General features: G+C 41.7%; 1 protein-coding gene across 2 annotated transcripts in view; it reads left to right on the top strand.

Moving 5' to 3' along the window:
• The window catches only part of Fbxl20 (F-box and leucine rich repeat protein 20), a 69,628-nt gene that overhangs the window by 18,477 nt on the left and 31,033 nt on the right, over positions 1-20,118 (top strand). For both annotated transcript variants that reach the window (XM_038326626.2, XM_038326627.2), the window contains exons 2-3: positions 6,598-6,659; positions 19,512-19,566. In XM_038326626.2, the coding sequence (XP_038182554.1) occupies positions 6,598-6,659; positions 19,512-19,566 (117 nt within the window). The remainder of the gene's footprint in view (positions 1-6,597; positions 6,660-19,511; positions 19,567-20,118) is intronic.

The raw sequence follows: 20,118 nt of genomic DNA on the forward strand, positions 1-20,118 counted from the left end.
TAGTGATCTTAAAGTAGAATAAATACAAAGATATCTGCACCTGGCTAAATTGTTATCAAACTATTTTAAGACAAAATCTGGAAACAAAAAGAAAATAATTCATATACAAAGAAGAGCACTATGGTTAACAGCTGACTTTGATCAGCTATTCAGATGTGATATGTACCCACAACCCAGCCTTTGGGAGTCTGTGGTAGGATCTCTAGCCTGAAACAAGCAGAAGGAACAGTGAAAAGCCAGAAAGCATTGGATGATATTCAGTGTTTCAGAAAAAACATGATCAAGATTGTGGGGTTGGTGTTGCTTAGCAGTGGAGACGTTAGGCAGCATGTGTAGGGCTCTGGGTCCAGTCCCCAGCACCACCAGAAAGAAAATAGAAAGAATTCTAGCTAGGCTTGGTTGTTGTATGCCAAAAGTCACAACTAGGAAAGCTGAGCGGTAGGATCCCTTTGAGTTCATATGTTAGAAAGTAGTGAGACTCTGCCTCAAAAACCAAATAACTCAGAGGCAGAGACAGGCAGAACTCTGAGCGTTCAAGGCCACCCTGGTTTGCAGAATGCCTTCTGTGAAGGGCTCTGAAGCTGTACAGAGGAACAAATAAAAAAAAAAGAAAGCATATTTAACAAGTGGCACAGCAGACACTTCCTAAATATTATTTACGGAGGAACCCTTTCTTGAAAACAAACCCAAAACAAACCAAAAACCCCAAAGAACAAAAGCACTTATCTGTGTATTCAGACCCCTGAGACTTTAAACAGATAACCTTAAAAAATGGAAGCATTTGTGTGTAAGTCATGGTCCTATACTGAAGAAAGCTTTAGTGTCTAGAACCCTTACAAGGAACCCTTGCTAGTCAATAAAACAGCCCAGTTCTAAGGTTAAAGGATTTGAATATGTATAGAGCTGGTTGTGGAAGGCTTGTCCCGCACGTGTGCTGTCCCCAGCACTGGATAGAAGGACAAAGACAGGTGTAGGCAAGAGCATAGAGAAATGTGAGCCTTTGTGATAGAAATGTGGACTGGTGCAGTCACTGCAGAAATCAGTTTAATGATTTCTTAAAATTTTATCCAAGTGTCACATTGCCTAGATGAATTAAAAATAGGTATTCATGGCCAGGCGTGGTGGTGCACACCTTTAATCCCAGCACGCTGGAGGCAGAGGCGGGGATCTCTGAGTTCAAGGCCAGCCTGGTCTATGGAGTGAGTTCCTGGACAGCTAGTGCTACAGAGAAACCCTGTCTCAGAAGAAAACAGTGCTGGTGCTGATAGGAGTATTTACGTATTCACAATATCCAGGAGGCTTGTTAACAGCCAAGGTGACCACTAACGTGAATGCAGAAGAAAGTGTATATGTAGAGGACCTGAAAAGAGGTGAGCACTGATAGCAGTGCAGTGTAGATAAATCTCAGAGCCATTATTTCTTTTTACATTTTTTATTGATATCTATTGAGCTCTACATTTTTCTCTGCTCTCCTTCCTGCCTCTCCCCTCCACCCTCTAATCCTCCCTCAAGGTCCCCATGCTCCCAATTTATTCAGGAGATCTTATATTTTTCCACTTTCTACTTCCCATGTAGATTAGATCTATATAAGTCTCTCTTAGTGTCCGCATTGTTGTCTTAAGTTCTCTGGGATTGTGGTTTGTGGGCTGGCTTTCTTTACTTTATGTTTAAAAACCACCTATGAGTGAGTACATATGATAATTGTCTTTCTATGTCAGGGTTACCTCACTCAAAATAATGTTTTCTAGCTCCATCCATTTGCCTGCAAAATTCAAGCTGTCATTTTTTCTGCTGTGTAGTACTCCATTGTGTAAATGTACCACGTTTTCCTTGTCCTTTCTTCAGTTAAGGGGCATTTAGGTTGTTTCCAGGTTCTGGCTGTGACAAACAAAGCTGCTATGAACATAGTTGAGCCCATGTCCTTGTGGCACAATTGAGCATCCTTTGGATATATACCCAAAAGTGGTATTACTGGGTCTTGAGGAAGGTTGTTTCCTAATTTTCTGAGAAATTGTCACACTGACATCCAAAGGGGTTGTACCAGCTTGCATTCCCACCAGCAATGCAGGAGTGTTCCCTTTTCCCCACAACCTCTCCAGCATAAGTTGTCATCAGTGTTTTTGAGCTTGGTCATTCTTACAGGTGTAAGATGGAATCTCAGAGTTGTTTTGATTTGCATTTCTCTGATGACTAAGGATGTTGAACATTTCCTTAAGTGTCTTTCAGCCATTTTAGATTCCTCTGTTGAGAGTTCTCTGTTTAGGTCTGTACTCCATTTTTTTAAATTGGGTTATGTGATCTTTTGGTGTCCAATTTCTTGAGTTCTTTGTATATTTTGGAGATCAGTGAAGATCTTTTTCCATTTGTAGGCTGTCGTTTTGTCTTGTTGACTGTGTTCTTTGCTTTACAGAAGCTTTTCAGTTTCAGGAGGTCCTATTATAATTGTTTCTCTCAGTGTCTGCTGCTGGGGTTATATTTAGGAAGTGTCTCCTGTGCCAATGCGTTCAACTGTACTTCCCACTTTCTCTTCTATAAGGTTCAGTGTGGCTGGATTTATATTGAGGTCTTTTATCCATTTGAACTTGAGTTTTGTGCATGGTGATAGATATGGATCTATTTTCATTCTTCTACATGTTGATATCCAGTTATGCCAGCACCACTTGTTAAATATGCTTTCTTTTTATTATTTGATATTTTTTGCTTCTTTATCAAATATCAGGTGTTCAAAGATGTGTGTATTAATATCCGGGTCTTCAATTTGGTTCCATTGGTCCTCCTGTCTGTCTTTATGCCAATACCAGGCTGTTTTCAGTACTGTAGCTCTGTAGTAGAGTTTGAAGTCAGGGATTGTGATGCCTCCAGAAGTTCTTTTATTGCACAGGATTGTTTTGGCTATCCTGGGTTTTTTGCTTTTCCATATGAAGTTGAGTACTGTTCTTTCGAGGTCTTTGAAGACTCAGAGCCATTATTAAAAGAGATCAGTGATGCATAACACAGCATGTTTCGATTTCCTTTGTATGAAGTAACCAGGCATAAGAAAATTCATATACTGGAAAAAAACAGTGGCTGTCTGGATTATAAGGAACAGTGTGGCTCCCAAGTGATTTCTTAATGGATACAGACTGTTCTGAGGGGATAAGGACATTCTGGAGCTAGGAAGATGGTAATAGCACAGCAATTTTAAGTACATTAAAATGTACTAAGATCCCACTAAAATGTACACTTCAAAACAATAAAGTATTCCCCTCCCCATGCTCTAAGACATCCCTCTTCTACCCTTGGACATCAGAGCTCCTGAGCGTTTGGACATCATCTCTACATGCTACATGCTAATAATCTTCAGCATTCATCTCTCTCTCTCTCTCTCTCTCTCTCTCTCTCTCTCTCTCTCTCTCTCTCTCTCTCTCTCTCTCTCTCTCTCTCTCTCCACACACACACACATACATAGATGCACAGACCTACTGATAAATGTTTTTCCAGAGAAACTTTTTTATTCAGAAACTGAGGCATATGAATTCAAGGCTAGCTTGGGCTATAGATCAAGACCCTGTTTTAAAAACTCAAATCAAAGCTCAAAACATTAGAGGAAATTTTTTAAATCCCTAATAAGCAAGCACCAAGACATTTGTTTGCAGATCTGTCTTACATGAATTATTAAAGGCTGTTCAAACTTAAAGAATATGGTACCAGATGGTAACTTGAAGAAAAACCACTATGAATGTTAGTTACATAGGTGAATATAAAAGACTATAAATATTTATAAACTGTCCTTTCATTGTCTTAGCTAAATTGAAAGTTGTATAATTAAGAACTATATAGTTTTTGTTTTATTAGATTAATATGTAATTGTAAAAGAAAAAAGGAAAAAGTAGTGCTCTCTTGTCATTTCTGTATTTTATAGAAAGTGAGCAGTCTGAAATATGTTGTGGCTAGTTAGGGTGTATACTGGGTTATTTAACTTTATTTTATGTGCATTGGTGTGAAGGTGTCAGATCCCCTAGAACTGGATTTTCAGACAGTTGTGAGCTGCCATGTGGGTGCTAGGAATTGAACCTGGGTCCTCGGGAAGAGCAGTAAGTGCTCTTAACCACTGAGCCATCTCTCCAGCCCCTAGGGTGTATACTGGAATTGCTAGAACAACCATTAGGAAAATAATTTTAAAAACATTTTTTAAATGAAGAAATTAAAGCCAAGTGGTGGTGGTGTATGCCCTTAGTTCCAGCACATAGGAAGCAGAGGCAGGTGGATCTCTGAGCTCCAGGACAGCCAGGACTACACAGAGAAACCCTGTCTTGAAAAACAAACATAAGGGGAAAAAATTAAGAAATAGATGGTTCAACAGTTAAGAAACTGTTCTTCGCCGGGCGGTGGTGGCGCACGCCTTTAATCCCAGCACTTGGGAGGCAGAGGCAGGCGGATCTCTGAGTTCGAGGCCAGCCTGGTCTACAAGAGCTAGTTCCAGGACAGGCTCTAGAAACTACAGGGAAACCCTGTCTCGAAAAACCAAAAAAAAAAAAAAGAAAAAGAAAAAAAAAACTGTTCTTCCCGAGGCCAGCCTGGTCTACAAGAGCTAGTTCCAGGACAGGCTCCAAAGCTACAGAGAAACCCTGTCTCAAAAAAAAAAAAAAAAAAAAAAAAAAAAGAACAAAAAATAAAAAGAAACTATTCTTCCTTGCTGCTGCTGGTGACACATGCCCCTAATTCGGCACTCTCAACAGAGACAGGTGGATCAGTGAGTTTAAGGCTCGCCTGGTCTACAGAAAAACCAAAAGGAAGAAAAAAAAAGACGAAAAAGAAAAGGACGCTTGTCCTAACAGAAGAGCAGCTCTGATTGCCAGCACCTGCATGGGCAGTTCACAGCTGTGCAGAACTCCAGTTCCAGGGGATTCCAGGGGATCAGCCTTCCCCTTCTGACCCCCGTAAGCACCAGGCATACATGTGGTGCAGAAACACAAACCAGCAAAACCTCCTACATGTAAATAAATCTTTAAAATGAAGGCATTATAATAGACAACAGAAAATATCTATTCAAAAGCATAAAGGAAAAAAAGGAGGGATAGTGTTACTGAGATGCTCTGCTTTTAACCCCTAGCTTTACCATCAGAGTGTGACCAAGGCAGTTTTCTTACCTCTTTGAGAATCAGGCACATCCTAGAAAAAAACAAAGCAAAATCACCCATTCACCATTGAGTGCCTTGGAAGCTGGTAACAAAATCAAGTACAGCCCTCAAGAGAAAATGCCATTCTGGCTCTGTAAAGAAGCACAGGAGATGGCACTCAGGGCCATTCAGATGGAAAGAATTAAAATAACACATTCAGAAACACGTAGACTGAGAGACATGCCTAATCAAGGAGAAATGGGTTAAACACGTCAGTCATATGTTCTTTAATGATTGGCTGGGCCTGGTGGGACTTACCTTTTAGTACTAGCACTTAGGAGACAAAGGCAGGTGAATCCCTGTGAGTTCAACCCATCATGGTCTGTGTAGGGAGTTCCATGCCAGCTACGGCTACAATAGTGAGATTCTTCTGGGTTCTTTTTTACTGTTTAATTTTTGAAAGGCTTGGGTTGTGAGAGTCGCTAATAGGATTGAACTTCAGCTGTGTAGAGAAGATAGCCTGGGCTCAGAGGCAGAGGTTAAAAACAGGGATGGAAAGATGACGTGCTGTGTATGCTGGAGCTGGGACTCCTAGAACGAAGTGTGATCCATTGACAGTAGCATTAAAAAGAATAAAATACTTTTAGAAATAAACATTAAAAGCTTATGTACTGAAAAACTCAATTACTGGCAGAAATCAAGGTGATCCTAAATAAATGGAGACATAATCTGTATTTCTAGTTTGGGAACTCATTAGCTTTAGGACAGCGGTGTGTGAATGGCACTCTGTAGTCAGAGTTCAGTGAGGATCTCTGTAGCCCTAGCTGTCCGGGAACTGCTGTCTAGATCAAGCTAGCTTTGAACTCAGATCTGCCTACCTCTGGGGTCTGTAGCAGGAGCTCCCACTGTAACTCAGAGAACAGAGAAAGTCCCTTTAACAGACCTGGGAGAGGGGCTTCTGCCATTAAAGTTTAGGGAACTCTTGAGGTTGGAGGGGAGGGGTTTCTGGATTAGTATAGGCGCTAGATTGGATATAAGGTCAAGGTAATTTAGGAAGCTGATGTATCGTCCCACCATACCTTGGGCCTTTATATCTGGCTATGGATCCCCATTGTGAGGAAGGTAAGAGGACAACCTTCACCGATTGGTGGTGGGGCACACTCAGGAGGCAGAGACAGGCAGAGCTCTGAGTTTGGGACCAGCCTGGTCTATAGAGTGAGTTCCAAAACAGGCTCCAAAGCTACAGAGAAACCCTGTATTGAACCCCACCCCACCCCACCTCCCAGAAAGAGGACAACTGTCAGCCATCAGTTCTCCTGACGATGGCTCCAGGGTTTGAACTAGATCATCAGGCTTGACAGCATTTGCCTCCTAAATCATTTTGCTGGCTCCCCACTTTTTTTTTTCTTTTTTGACCTTTCTCCAGAGGGAATTGCCTCCCACTTGTGAATGTGATCAAATTTTAATGCCTGATGCAATGGCTTTTTTTTTTTAACAGATGTTCTCAAACAGTGATGAAGCTGTAATCAATAAAAAACTTCCCAAAGAACTCCTACTAAGGTACGTCTGAGCCCTAATTCTGTTTGGGTTGGTGGTGTACATTGTGTTTGCATGTTAAGCATAAACTTGTTGCTAGTGTTCTGTTCCCAGTGTTCCAGTGTCAGGAGAGACCAGCCTTCTGACACTGTCCTCTACACAGATGTGTTAGGGTAAGTTTGTGGCCTTCAGTGAGACTCAACTCAACAGGCTATACCGGCTTGGTCTATATTATCTGGAATTTTTAATTTATTGTAACAGTTTTTAAAAAATTGTTAGTAGTGTTTCAACTTAGACCTGCATATGATTTTGCATCTTGACTTTGCCTTTGCCTTATTGTAAGACAGAAAAATTTCAATCTTTTGAAGAGAGATTCTATACCATACCATTTTCCTACTCCTCTGTGTTTATATTAAAATGTTACCTGTACTACATGGAGTTATTTATTGCTCCTTGTTTTTAAAGCATTTTTGTATTCCTTCTGTGGTGTAGACTTAAATCCCCACCACCAACCTACCCCTTTGAGAGACAGGGTTTCTCTGTGTAGCCCTGACTGTTTTGGACCTCACTCTGTAGTCAGTCTGGTCTCAAACACAGAGCTCCACCTGCCTTTGCCTCCTTTGTGTTTTGATTAAAGGTGTGTGCCACCAGTGCCCAGTCACTTTTTTTTTCCCCTTTGAGACAGGATTTTACCATGTAGTCCAGGCTGACAGGCCAGGAATCTCACTATATAGATCAGGCTGGCCTGGAAGTAAGAGATACCATGGCCTCTGCCTCTCAAACCCTGGGTTTAAAAGTGAAAACAATGGTTCTTTTCTTCCTTAGATTATATTTAGGGTTAGGGTATTACAATGCTTTAATTTGTAGAAACTACATTGTAGCTCTATCCATGACACAAAATGCAGCCTCCAATTTAGAGATATATGACTTAGGAATTCCCTAGGAAAAAAATTGACATTTGGGGAATTATTTGCTGAGTCCCTTCACAGAATATTCTGTATTTATATAGGGTATCATTACTGAGAAGGAAAATATATTTTCTTTTGAGATTTAACAAATTATTGTGCTCAAGGACCGGGCAGGACACCGGTTTCTTCCTTTCTGTTTCTTTTTTTTTGAGACAGGGTTTCTCTATGTAGCCCTGGCTGTCTTAAAACTAGCTGTGGGGACCAAACTGGCCTTGAACTCAGATCCACCTGCCTCTGCCTCCACCACAGCTGGCCAAGATAACTATTTCTTAGTCTTTTTGTAGACAGGGTCTCACTCTGTAGCCCTGGCTGATCTGGAACTCAGTGTGTAGACCAGGCTATCTTTGAACTGCCAGATTCTGCCTCCCAAGTGCCGGGATTAAAGGAATGTACAATTGCTCCTGACTCCTAGCCCTTTTTTAAAAATTTGAGACAGATTCACAGTGACCAGGAGACCAACCTCAAGCTTGGAGACTCCTTCGCTTCCCTCACTCATTCCCATTACAGGAGTGCACTACTGCACTTGGGCTGAATTAGCCTTAGCTGCTTGGAATAGAGTCCTTGCATACAGTATTCAGAAGTCATTCAAGCTTGGTTGAATTTATGTTCCCATTATGTTCTTCTGCATCTCTTCCTTTCCACTGTTTGTGGTCATCTGCATTTTCTTTCGGATTTCATCTCTCTTTTTTCCTGACCTCAGTAGCTTATTTATTTATTTATTTATTTATTGGTTTTTCAAGACAGGGTTTCTTTGTGTAGCCCTGGCTGTTCTGGAGCTTGCTCTGTAGACCAGGCTGGCCTTGAACTCACAGAGCTCTGCCTGTTTTTTGAGACCAGTTATAGTTCTGACTGGCCTGAACCCCTGCCTGCAAAGGCCTGGGACATAAAGGCCTGTGCCAGCACGCTGGCAAGCATGACAATTCCTAGTGAGCTGTAACACTTCCTCGTGTTTGGATCAATAAGCTAGCTCAGCACTTGCTACAGTACCCTGATGACCCGAGCCTGATCTCCAGAACCCATGGAAAGTAGAGAGAATGGATTACCAAGTTGTTCTCTGACCTCTACACAAACACGCACACTGGCAGTGTCCTGTCTCCCCTGGCCCCCACCACTCATACTAAATAAGAGGTTTAAAAAGGCTTCTAAAACTAATTTTTTTGTGTGGAAGATCTAAGGCCAAAAGGTAGTAAACTATCTTGTGAGCTCAGCTTCTGTTATCTTCATAAAGGAAGGAAGGAATGGAGGCGAGCTGGCACGTAAGATAAGAAAATACAGTTCCACTTCAGAACATACACCTCAGTTGGAGGTAAGCTCGGGCCCTAGCAAGTTCCAAGCCAACCAGAACTATACAAACAAACAAGAAGATCAGAATCTCTGCTGTCTGTTGCCTTTCTTGCTCAGTACTAAGACTCAAACCCGAGGCTTTAAAAATGCTAGGCAAACACTCTGCATTGAGCTATGGCCCTGGTCTGTTTGTCTTCATCATATCCTTATGGAGGTGATTTGCTTTTGAATTTTTTTATTTGTTTGTTGTTTTTGAGACAGGGTCTCCCTTACTATCCTAGAATACACTATGTAGACCAGGCTGGCCTCAAAACTCACAGATCACCTGAGTCCTCTTCCTGAGTACTGAGATAAAAAGCAAGCACTACCACACCCTACTGCAGTAATTCTTAAATGAGTTTGTTTTTATTATTGCTTTTTATGTGTATTTTATCATAGGGAGTGGTTTTTTCTGGTTTCTTCTGTTGGTTTTTGCTGGTTTTGAGAAAGGGTCTCCTTGTGTAGGCTTTCCCCTCTATCCCCCACTTCCCAAGTTCTGGGATTATAGGCCGATGCCAGCCTGTTTTTGTTTTATTGATAACAGGATCTGACTCTTTAGCACAGACTAATACAACCTTCTTGCCTTAGTCGCCCAAGTGCTGAGATTATAGACCAAGCCACCATACTTAGCTTGCCATAGGTCTTGATAACTTGAGTTGTTTCATAAATTGTCTACTTCGTTATGCTAAGGAAAGCATGTCATTTGCAATTTTACTTTGTTTTTCATCATCATCATTTTTCTTTTTTTCTTTTTTTTCTTTTTTTTTTTTTTTTTTTTTTTTTTTTTTGGTTTTTCGAGACAGGGTTTCTCTGAAGCTTTAGAGCCTGTCCTGGAACTAGCTCTTGTAGACCAGGCTGGTCTCAAACTCACAGAAATCCGCCTGCCTCTGCCTCCCGAGTGCTGGGATTAGAGGTGTGTGCCACCACTGCCCGGCCTCGTTTTGCTTTTTTCAAGACAAGATTTCTCTGTGTAACAACCCTGACTATCCTGAAACTTACTCTGTAAACCAGGCTGGCCTTGAACTCACAGAGATCCTCCTGCCTCTGCCTCCAGATTGCTGGGATTAAAGACATGCACCACCACTGCCTGGCTTTCATTATCATTTTAGGTAGAATGTTCAAGTCATTTTGAATGAAGGTGATTCTTATCTTGTTTCTGACTTCATAAAGATAATTGTCTTTTTGATGTACTAACTGACAGCCAGGAGTGTTAATAGATATGCATATTAATCTAGAGCATTGCACATTTAATATAGCAAGAACCTATAGATAGCGTAATAAATAGAATTTTTGCTATGTCATTTTTCATGGCTGTTCTATAGTTTTACAAACAGTTGCCAGTTGTCAGATTCCAGGTTTTTTCATAATTGCTATAGTAACACAGCTAAGTGAGTTTTTTCTTCTTTAACGTCTTCTAAAATATTGTTAATTATTTTATTAGAGTAACACCAGAGAGAATCATTGAGGTTAATAAGGTAGGCAGGGTGTGGTGGTGCACGTCTTTAATCCCAGCACCTGGGAAGCACAAGCAGGCAGTTCTGAGTTGAAGGACAGCTAGAGCTACATAGTGGCACCTGGAGACAGGTGGCTGGGCAGAAGTGGCCCATCCCTTTAATCTCAGCATTCTGGTGGCAGAGACAAGCAGATATCTGTGAGTTCGAGGCCAGCCTGATCTATATATATGGAGAACCCATTTACAAATAAGGAATTTCAGACTTACAGAAAAGATACAGTATGGAACCTAAGCTCACCTTTTTTTGCTGAATGTAAGTGATGCTTTACCTACCTGTAATCTCAGCATCCAGGGGTCTGAGACCAGGAGATCATGAGTTTGAGGTCAGCCTGATCTATATATAGGAATAAATAAACAATTTACAAATAAACAAAAAACTGATTTTATGAACTTGTAGGAAAGGAGGAGAAATTGCCCCTCATAAATTGGTGGTGATAATGTAAAGCTAGTATAAAACTAGTATACGGGCCAGGCAGTGGTGGCGCATGCCTTTAATCCCAGCACTCGGGAGGGGCAGGCAGGTGGATCTATCTGAGTTCGAGGCCGACCTGGTTGGTCTACAAGAGCTAGTTCTAGGACAGACACCAAAAACTACAGAGAAGCCCTGTCTTGAAAATAAAAAAAAAATAAATAAATAAAAACAACAACAAAAAAAAAAAACCTAGTATACGGAAAAAACACTTGGCAGTTCTCAAACTAAATTTAGAAATTTCATATCATCAGCATTCCCACTTTTATAGTAGTTATAATAATAATAATAATTGGAATGAGAGCTGGTAGAATGACTCAGTGACTAAAGGCATTCACCACCAAGCCTGAAGACCTGTGCTTGATTCCTGGTACCCTCTACCCATCAAATAAATTAAATGTAATAAAATAGTTGGGATGATTATAGCAGTATTACTAATAATAGTCAAAAAGTATAAATAGCCCAGTTTTTTTAAACTGAAGAGTAAACAGACTCAACTGTTACTTTAACATTTTTAAATTTATTTATTTTTATTTTATATGTGCACTGATGTTTTGCCATGGGTGTTGGATCCCTTGGAACTAGAATTACAGACCATTGTGAGCTGCCATGTGGGTGCTATGAATTGAACCCAGGTCCTTTGAAAGAGCAGTCAGTGCTCTTAACCACTAAGCCATCTCTCCAGCCCCGTTACTTTAACTCAAAGAATGAAGTATTGTTAATTCTATTATAGTAACATCGTAGAGATAGAATGCTCTATGACCTCTGTGTATGTTTTAAAACATGCTAATTGAAAGAAGTCTGTGCCAGATGGTGGTAGAACACGCCTTTAAGGCCAGCACTTGGCAGGCAGAAATAGGCGAATCTCTGTGAGTTCAAGGCCAGCCTGGTTTACAGACTGAGTTTCAGGACAGGCTCCAAAGCTACACAGAGAAACCCTGTCTTGAAAAAGTCAGACACAAAAGGCCTTATTACTCTATTCCCGTAGTAGGTAATGTCCATGGAGGCAGAGCGCAGAGTGGTAGTTATCTGAGGCTGGGGGAGTAAGTAGTACCTGAGAATGTCTGGAAGATAGTGAGGCTTTGCAGATAACTGTGCCATGTGTGGAAGTCAAAGGACTAAATTGGGAATTGGTTAGTTCCATCCTCCGTGTGAATCCTGGGCATTTAGGTCAAATCATCAGACCTATTTGCCAAGGCCCTTACCACTGCTTAAAGGTAAAGCTTTTCTTAGCTTTTCACAAATTGAAATCTCCATAGATACCAGATAATGTTCTGTAAGCAAATTTAATCACAGATTTTTATGACACCTTGTAGCATCCTATACAGCAGTTAAGACAACACTAACATCTAGAACATGCAAGTTTCAGATCGTTCATTTGACCTAAAACTGTTTTCAACTGTCAGTAATTAACACTTCCAGCTCCAGCCAAACAGTATGATTATCTCATATAAAATAAGACACAAAAATAAACCAGGCTATCAGGTTGAATGGTTTAGGGATCTACAAGGTTTTAAGCAAATTTCTTCCTGTGTTCTGTGGTAACCAGCCTCATTCTGGCTCCAAAGCTGCTTTTCCTTACAGGTACATAATGGCTGCCAGCAAATACTGTCTTTCCTTGTTCGCTCTGGGTACAGTGGTAGTTAATATTGATACCTAGTAAAGTCTTTTCTCAGATCTTAGCCAATTAGCCTAATCCTGAAAGCAGTCCCTCCAGAATGGAGCCTGGTGAAGGAGCCTGAGTTTGCTTCAGTTAGGGTTCCCTAAGTGTGATTTCCCTCAGCAGGCTCTTGATAGACTTAAGATAGCACAAAGACGTGTGCTGGGATGACAGTATCTGGGCCTAGATAAAATGTATAATGATCAGAGGTTTGTTTTTCAAAGAGTTTTAGAGACTAGGAAGTCCAAGATCAAGGTGTTGCTTTCTATAGACGGAAGGGCCCCCCTGGTGGTGATCTTCTCCGTAGATTATAACAGTCAGACAGAAGAGGGGCAGCTGGAGATGGCCTCGGTACATTGTAACAGTCAAGCAAGAACTGGGGCCCCTAGAGATGACATTCTTGATACATTGTAACAGTCAGAAGAGGGGGGCCTCTGGAGATGATCTTCTCTGTACACTGTAACAGAAGAGAGGCCACTAGAGATGATCTTCTCGGTACATTGTAACAGTCAGACAGAAGAGGGGCCACTGGCGATGATCTTCCTGGGTAGATTGTAACAGACAGAAGAGGGGCTATCCTTTTTTTTTCTCCCCCAAACAAGGTTTCTCTTGTTATCCTTGGCTATCCTGGAACTCACTCTGTAGACCAGACTGGCATTGAACTCATAGATTCACTACCTTCTGTTTCCCCAGTGCTGGGATTTAAGTTGTGTACCACTACCGTCCAGTGGTTCACTCTTTTATAAGGACCTTATCCCCCGATAAAAGCACTCTCGATCTTCCTCATAAGTGAACTACCTCTCAAAAGTTCCAATATAAGATACAGAGAAACCCTGTCTCGAAAAAAACCAAAAAAAAAAAAAAGTTCCAATGTACTTTCTGTTGTTTGGTGTCTGAGAAAAGTTTTACCAGGCTTAAGTCTAAACTCTTATAGCTGTTATTTCTACATGGGTTTTATAATAAAGATTAATTTAAATGACTGTATTTCTTGTGAGTTCATAGCGTATAAATAATCTTTTGTTTGTTTGATTTGTTTTGTTTTTTGAGATACGACTTTGAGATATGATTGGCCTAGACCAAGATGGCCTCAAACTCAGAGTTGGTTGTGTACGCCTTTAATCCAGCACTTGGGAGTCAGAAGCAGGTGGACCTCTGTGAGTTTGAAGCCATCAGGACAGCTACGACTGTGTAGAGAGATCCTGTCTCAAAAACAACCCCTTGAATCCATCTGCCTCTGCCTCTTAATTTTTTTTTAATTTGGGTGGTTTTTTGTTTTGGTTTGGTTTGGTTTTTACATGTGCGTGTGTACCGTGTACATGACTGGTGCCTGCAGAAACTAGAAAAGGGCATGGGGTCCCCTAAAACTGGGGTTACAGACATTGTGAGAATAGTGAAGATAGTCTTTGTTTTAATTGTGGATCAGAGGTAATTTTCTATGTTTCAAGTGAACAAGATTTATTATTTTTATTGAAAAATAAAAATTTTAATAACTGTGCCTTTACCTCAGTAAGACAGTATCCTACCTTTTTTTGTTTGGGACATGATCCCACTGTATAGCTCTGGACATCCTGGAACTCAACTATGTAGAACAGGCTGGCCTCACACTCAGAGTTCCACTTACCTGCCCAGTGCTGAGATCACTGGTGTGCAGCACCATGCCCAGTGGCTCATCCTACTTTTGCATTTCCTCAAGGAAGGAAAAAATACCCCAGGAGCTTCCTGATAATCGAACATATGATCATTCTGAGAAAGGAGCTCCTAGAAAGGGTGTGGAGCACTGCTCTCTCTGTAGCCTTTATAGTTCATTCTGTGCTTCATGATCATCGTTACAGTGACTCTCTGTCAGTGTAAAAAGAACAAAGTTCTATTTCCCAGCACACCCATTTACCATTTACACACTCCTTTACCACAGAACTTGGTTGTGGTGGCTTTTGAATAGGAAATGGCATTGCTAATGACCCAATATGGTCAAAAGGACGTCATTAGTACTCCTACGGCACATTATTTTTGCTCTATGTGCCTAGGTGTTTTGTTTGCGTACCATGCGTGTAAAGTGACTGTAGAGGCCAGAAGAGGACATTAAATCTTCTGGAACTGGAGTTACAAGTGGTTGTGAGTTGCCATGTGGGTGCGGAGACTCAAACCAGTGCTTTTGTTTGATGCTGTTTTTTTAATGTGTGTTTTGTCTTTATGTTTGTATGTGCACCATTGGCATGTCTGGTATCCTCATCAAACCCCCTGAAATTAGAATTATGAGCCACCATGTGGATGCTAGGAGTTGAACCCAGGTTCTCTACAAGAACAAGTGCTCTTAACCTTTGAGCCATCTCTCAGTCCCTCCTGCTTTACAGTTAAACATAGTAATATAGTTAGTAAAGTTGTAATCAGTGGTGTAGTTTGGATCTTGAATATCCTCCAAAGACCCATGTGGTGAAGACTCAGTCCTTTGTCTTTGACTCTGTTAGGTGGTAGGACTCCAGTGGAAGCACTTTAGATTTTTCAGGGTGTGCCCTTGAGGGGAAATATGGGTTCCTGGCCACTTCCTGCCTGTCTCTGTGCTTCCTGGCTACATATTCCCCCATGCTGCACCCCACCTCACCAATGGTCTAAGCATCAACACAGCCAAGTAACCGCTACGAAATTATGATTGTTAGGTTTTTTTTTTCCTTGAGAAAGTACAAAAATAGGGTGAGCTGCCGGGCATGGTGTTTGCACACCTGTGATCTCAGCCCTGGGCAGTGAGGGAGGTCTGACACAAGCGTACACTGGAGAACTGAACATACTCTGTAAGGTGTAAACTGAGTCAGGCTCACACACCGACTGAATGCCATTGTGACATAAAATAATGGTGCTGAAAGTATCTAGTGATCAGATGGCAGGTGTGGCCTCTCCAGATACATGACGAGAGGATCGTTTCAAAACCATGAGAAAGGGGACTGGAGAGATGGCTCAGAGGTTAAGAGCACTGCCTGCTCTTCCAAAGGTCCTGAGTTCAATTCCCAGCAATCACATGGTGGCTCACAACTATCTGTAAAGGGGTCTGGTGCCCTCTTCTGGCCTGCAGGCATACACACAGACAGAATATTGTATACATAATAAATAAATATTTAAAAAAGCATGAGAAAGCTGGGCATGGTGGCACACACGTTTAACCCCAGCACAGGCGGCAAAGATGGTGATTTTTAAAACCACCGTGGTCCACAGAGTGAGAGTGCTGAGCCTGTCTCAGCCTCCCTTCCTCCTAACAAAGACACAACCACAGGTGCTGAGCCAGTGACCCAGCTTATCAGTGGATCCAGGTTTGATTCCCAGCACCCACGTGGTGGCTCCCAGCTACCCATACCTCAGTTCTAGAGGATAGCATGCGTTCTTCTAATGCCTGTAGGGACCAGGCATATAGGTTGTACAAATACATGCATTTGTCAAGCAGTCGTACTCAGAAAATAAAAATGGAAGGAAACATGTGAGCTGGAGGTGGAGCACTTGGCTGGAAGGTAGTCAGACCTGTGTGAGTTGGAGGTCCGCCAGGGCTACATAGTGAAACCGTGTCTCAGGAAAATGACAGCCAGGTGTGCACCCGTAATTCCAGCACTCAGGAGACAGGCAGGAGAGTTCCCCATTAGTTTGAGGCCAGCCTGCTTGCTGCTGCTTTTTTCTTTTTAAAACTTTATTTAATTTTATGAATGAGTGCTCTGCGTGCTGGAAGGCATCAGATCCTGTTGTATATGTCGTGAGCCACCATGTGGGTGCTGGGAATTGAACCCAGGACCTGTGGAAGAGCAGCCAGTGCTCTCAACCGCTGAGTCCTCTCTCCAGCCCCTGCTGCTGCTTTTTACACTTTCTGTTCTTTATCCTCCTCTCTTTCCAGGGGCTAGTGGGAAAGGGTGTGTATGTATGTGCTTCTGGGGATCAAACTCAGGTCCCTGAGCATGCAAGACAATCACTTTACCAAGCTACTACCCAGACCCTAGTTTTCATTGTATTGTCTCATCAGAGTTATTTTTTGGGCTTTGGTTCGGGTGTTCTGCTGACACTTCAGGATGTAGAGCAGCTGTTACTCACCCTGTTGTTACTCACCCTGTTGTTCCTAGTCCTTCTAACTCAGTTATCAGTCTCCTTTTTGAAACAGGATTTCTCTGTAGCTTTGGAGCCTGCCCTGAAACTAGCTCTGTAGACCAGGCTGGCTTCAAACTCGCAGAGATCCGCCTGCCTCTGCCTCCCGAGTGCTAGGATTAAAGGTGTGTGCCATCACCGCCCAGCCTTCAGTTATCAGTCTCCTATGTGGAACAAATAAAAAGGTGTCAGAAATCTAAGATGAGCCTGGTAGTTCAGGTATGTGAGCCCAATCACTTGGAAGACTGAGGTGGGGAAATCACAAATTCAAGCCTGCTAGGGATACAAGGTGAGAACCTTCAGATAAGGGAAATTTCTTGTAACAATTCAGTGCTATTGTTAGTTTTCCTTTTTTTCTTCTTGACACCATGTAACTATCTGAATCATCCAAAGCACTTTCTGCAGCTGGGTGGCATGGTGCATTCTGATAATTCAGCATTCTGGAAGATGAGGTGGAAGGGTCAGGAGTTCATGGATACCCCAGCAATATAGTGAAGTACTGCCCTACAGAAGAAAGAACAAGAAAGGAATGTTGGCATCAGAACTGAAAATACTTAAATTGTGTGATACTGAAAGAAGACATAGCCGGGCGATGGTGGCACACGCCTTTAATCCCAGCACTCGGCAGGCAGAGGCAGGCGAATCTCTGAGTTCGAGGCCAGCCTGGTCTACAGGAGCTAGTTCCAGGACAGGCTCCAAAGCTAGAGAGAAACCCTGTCTTGAAAAACAAAACAAAACAAAAAAAGACCTAAAGCCCAGTGGGAAAGGGAGTCAGAAACAGACTTCCAGCACACACACACACACACACACACACACACACACACACACACTGCTTTCAATGACTTGTGACAGAGGCACCTTGCAGGGAATTCAGGTGATGTTGGGAAAATATGACTCACATTCAAAAGGTGACGTTGAACTGGAGAATATGAATGTGGTTCAGTGGTAACTCATGGGAGGCGTGTTCAACACCCTATGCTTGGTGCCCAGAAGCACGTCCTCAGAGTGAAGCTAGACTCTTACTGTATACCATATACAGTGTCGACCTCAAATAGGGCCTCCCCAAAAAACAAAGCATGAGCTAAAATTATAAAAAATTTTAGAATAAAACATAGGGGGAAGACTTCGTAACATAATACCTGACAATGATTTCTTGAGTATAAAACCTCACTCAGGAAGTGAAAGAAAACTATGTGACTTGTTCTGCATCATAATATAAAACCTGCGCATTTTGCAGCAATAAGGCAAGTCTAAGAATGGAAGAAAGAAAGCACTTACATGTAGAAAAAGTGTAGTCTCGAGTGCACAGAAACTTCACAGTGCGGCCACAAAGCCCACAGGCTTCCCGGTTTAACATGACTACAGGATTTACATATGTGGTTTCTGAAGAAAACGTGCAAATGGCCAAGCACATCGTGGCGTGGTGACTCAAATGAAGTACCTGGGAGCCAAGGCATGAAAAGTGTCCTGAGTTTGAGGCCGGCCTGATCTACAGAGTGAGATTCTGCCTCCAACACCAACCACAAGGCACAGAGAGATACCAGTTCTTATTTCATAGCCTTTAGTGTGGCTGCTAAAAAACAAGTCATTACTTGTTAACAAAGATAGGCAGTTGGAACATTTTTGTACTGGTATAGGTGTTTAAAATGGTACAGCTGATAGATAACAGAATTTGGCTCTTGGGTATATATCTGAAACATTTGAAATTAGGGACTCAAATGGGTATTTGTGTCCATGGGAACAGAATTCATAGTAACAGTTGGGAAATTAACACTAGTATCTGTGAATGAATGTATAGAATACAGTATTTATATATGATGAACTAGTATTTAACCTTACAAAGGAAATAATAGCATGTACTTTGCCCAGAGAGAAAGTAGAATGGTGGTTGCCAAGAGCTGCAAGGGAGATAGATAATGGGGAGTTACTGTCTAATAAAATGTTTTTCTTTTGACAAGATAAAGTGATAGAGATTGCATAGTAAGAGCCAATGCTTAATGCTCTTTAACTATACACTTTGTATAATTAGGTCAGGGGCTGTCCCTCAACTGCTATGTCTTTCATTGTGGGCAGTTATTTTGTTTGAAAGAACTGCTTCTAGCCAATGGAGGTATTCATGTGTGTATGAAATTGTTATCATTACAGGCTAAATCCATGAGAAATTTCTCCATTTTTTTTCAAGACAGGGTTTCTCTATAACAGCCCTGGCCATCCTTGGATCTAGCTCTGTAAACCAGGTTGGCCTTGAACTCTGCCTGCCTGGGATTAAAGGCAGGTGCCACCACTGCCCGGCTCAGGAGAAATTTTTCTTTTTTTTTCTTTTTTTTTTTTTTTTTTGGTTTTTCGAGACAGGGTTTCTCTGCAGCTTTAGAGCCTGTCCTGGAGCTAGCTCTTGTAGACCAGGCTGGTCTCGAACTCACAGAGATCCGCCTGCCTCTGCCTCCCGAGTGCTGGGATTAAAGGCGTGGGCCACCATCGCCCGGCTAGGAGAAATTTCTTAAACAATTGTTTGGGCTTGGAAAGAGGACTAGCAAGGTGTGGGCAGAGACAAACGAGTATACTAGAGCAATGACTATGAGCAGTGTGCAAATGATATACATAAATTAAATTATAATGAAACCTATTAAAGTTTTTAAACACTAAAACTTTTTAATTAAAAAAACTATAGACAAGGTGTTTACCCACCTGTAAGCCCAGCCCTCCAGAGGCTGTGGCAAGAGGATCAGGAGTTCAAGGTCATCCTGATCAACACGGGTGGGTAGGAAAGAATGTGGAGACAGAGTGTAAGAGCTATAGAACTGATAGTTTGTTACTTCTCTTTTCTTCTTAGGATCTTTTCTTTCCTGGATGTTGTTACCTTGTGTCGCTGTGCTCAGGTCTCCAGGGTAAGATGGCTGACATGGTTAGAGGGACCTTTCCTGGCTCTAAGGCTGATGGCTTCTGGAGCCGACTGGTATTTTAGGTGTTATTTGTATATTTTACAGAAGATACTATTTTACTCCAAGTACGCCATCTGTCCCATATGGTTCTATGATGGGTTCTGTTTTATATATTATTCCTAATATTTATATATTATAAACATTGAAAGCATTGACTCAGCTAATGATAACAAAGCTTGATTCCACAAAATGTAGCAAAATAGTAAGTTCCTGTTTTTATAGTTCTTTTTACAATGGCACATAGACATACATACGGCTATATTAGACTCTTGAACATCTAATTCTTATCTCCACATAGTCTTTCTTCCAAACATGACAGGAGAGGAGGCAAAAACTGCAGAGTAGACCAGTATTCTTGTAGATCCCATAAAGTATTGTTTCTCTGTTAGGTGGACACAGGTGTCTCTTCACCCACCAGTGTAACTCCTGCTGCCAGTGTATACAGAAATCAAACCTTAGTGTGGAAATTTCCCCTTTATGGTAATTTAAAGTAATTTC

The sequence above is a fragment of the Arvicola amphibius genome, chromosome 4, assembly GCF_903992535.2.
Source record: "Arvicola amphibius chromosome 4, mArvAmp1.2, whole genome shotgun sequence".
Classification (NCBI taxonomy): Eukaryota; Metazoa; Chordata; class Mammalia; order Rodentia; family Cricetidae; genus Arvicola; species Arvicola amphibius.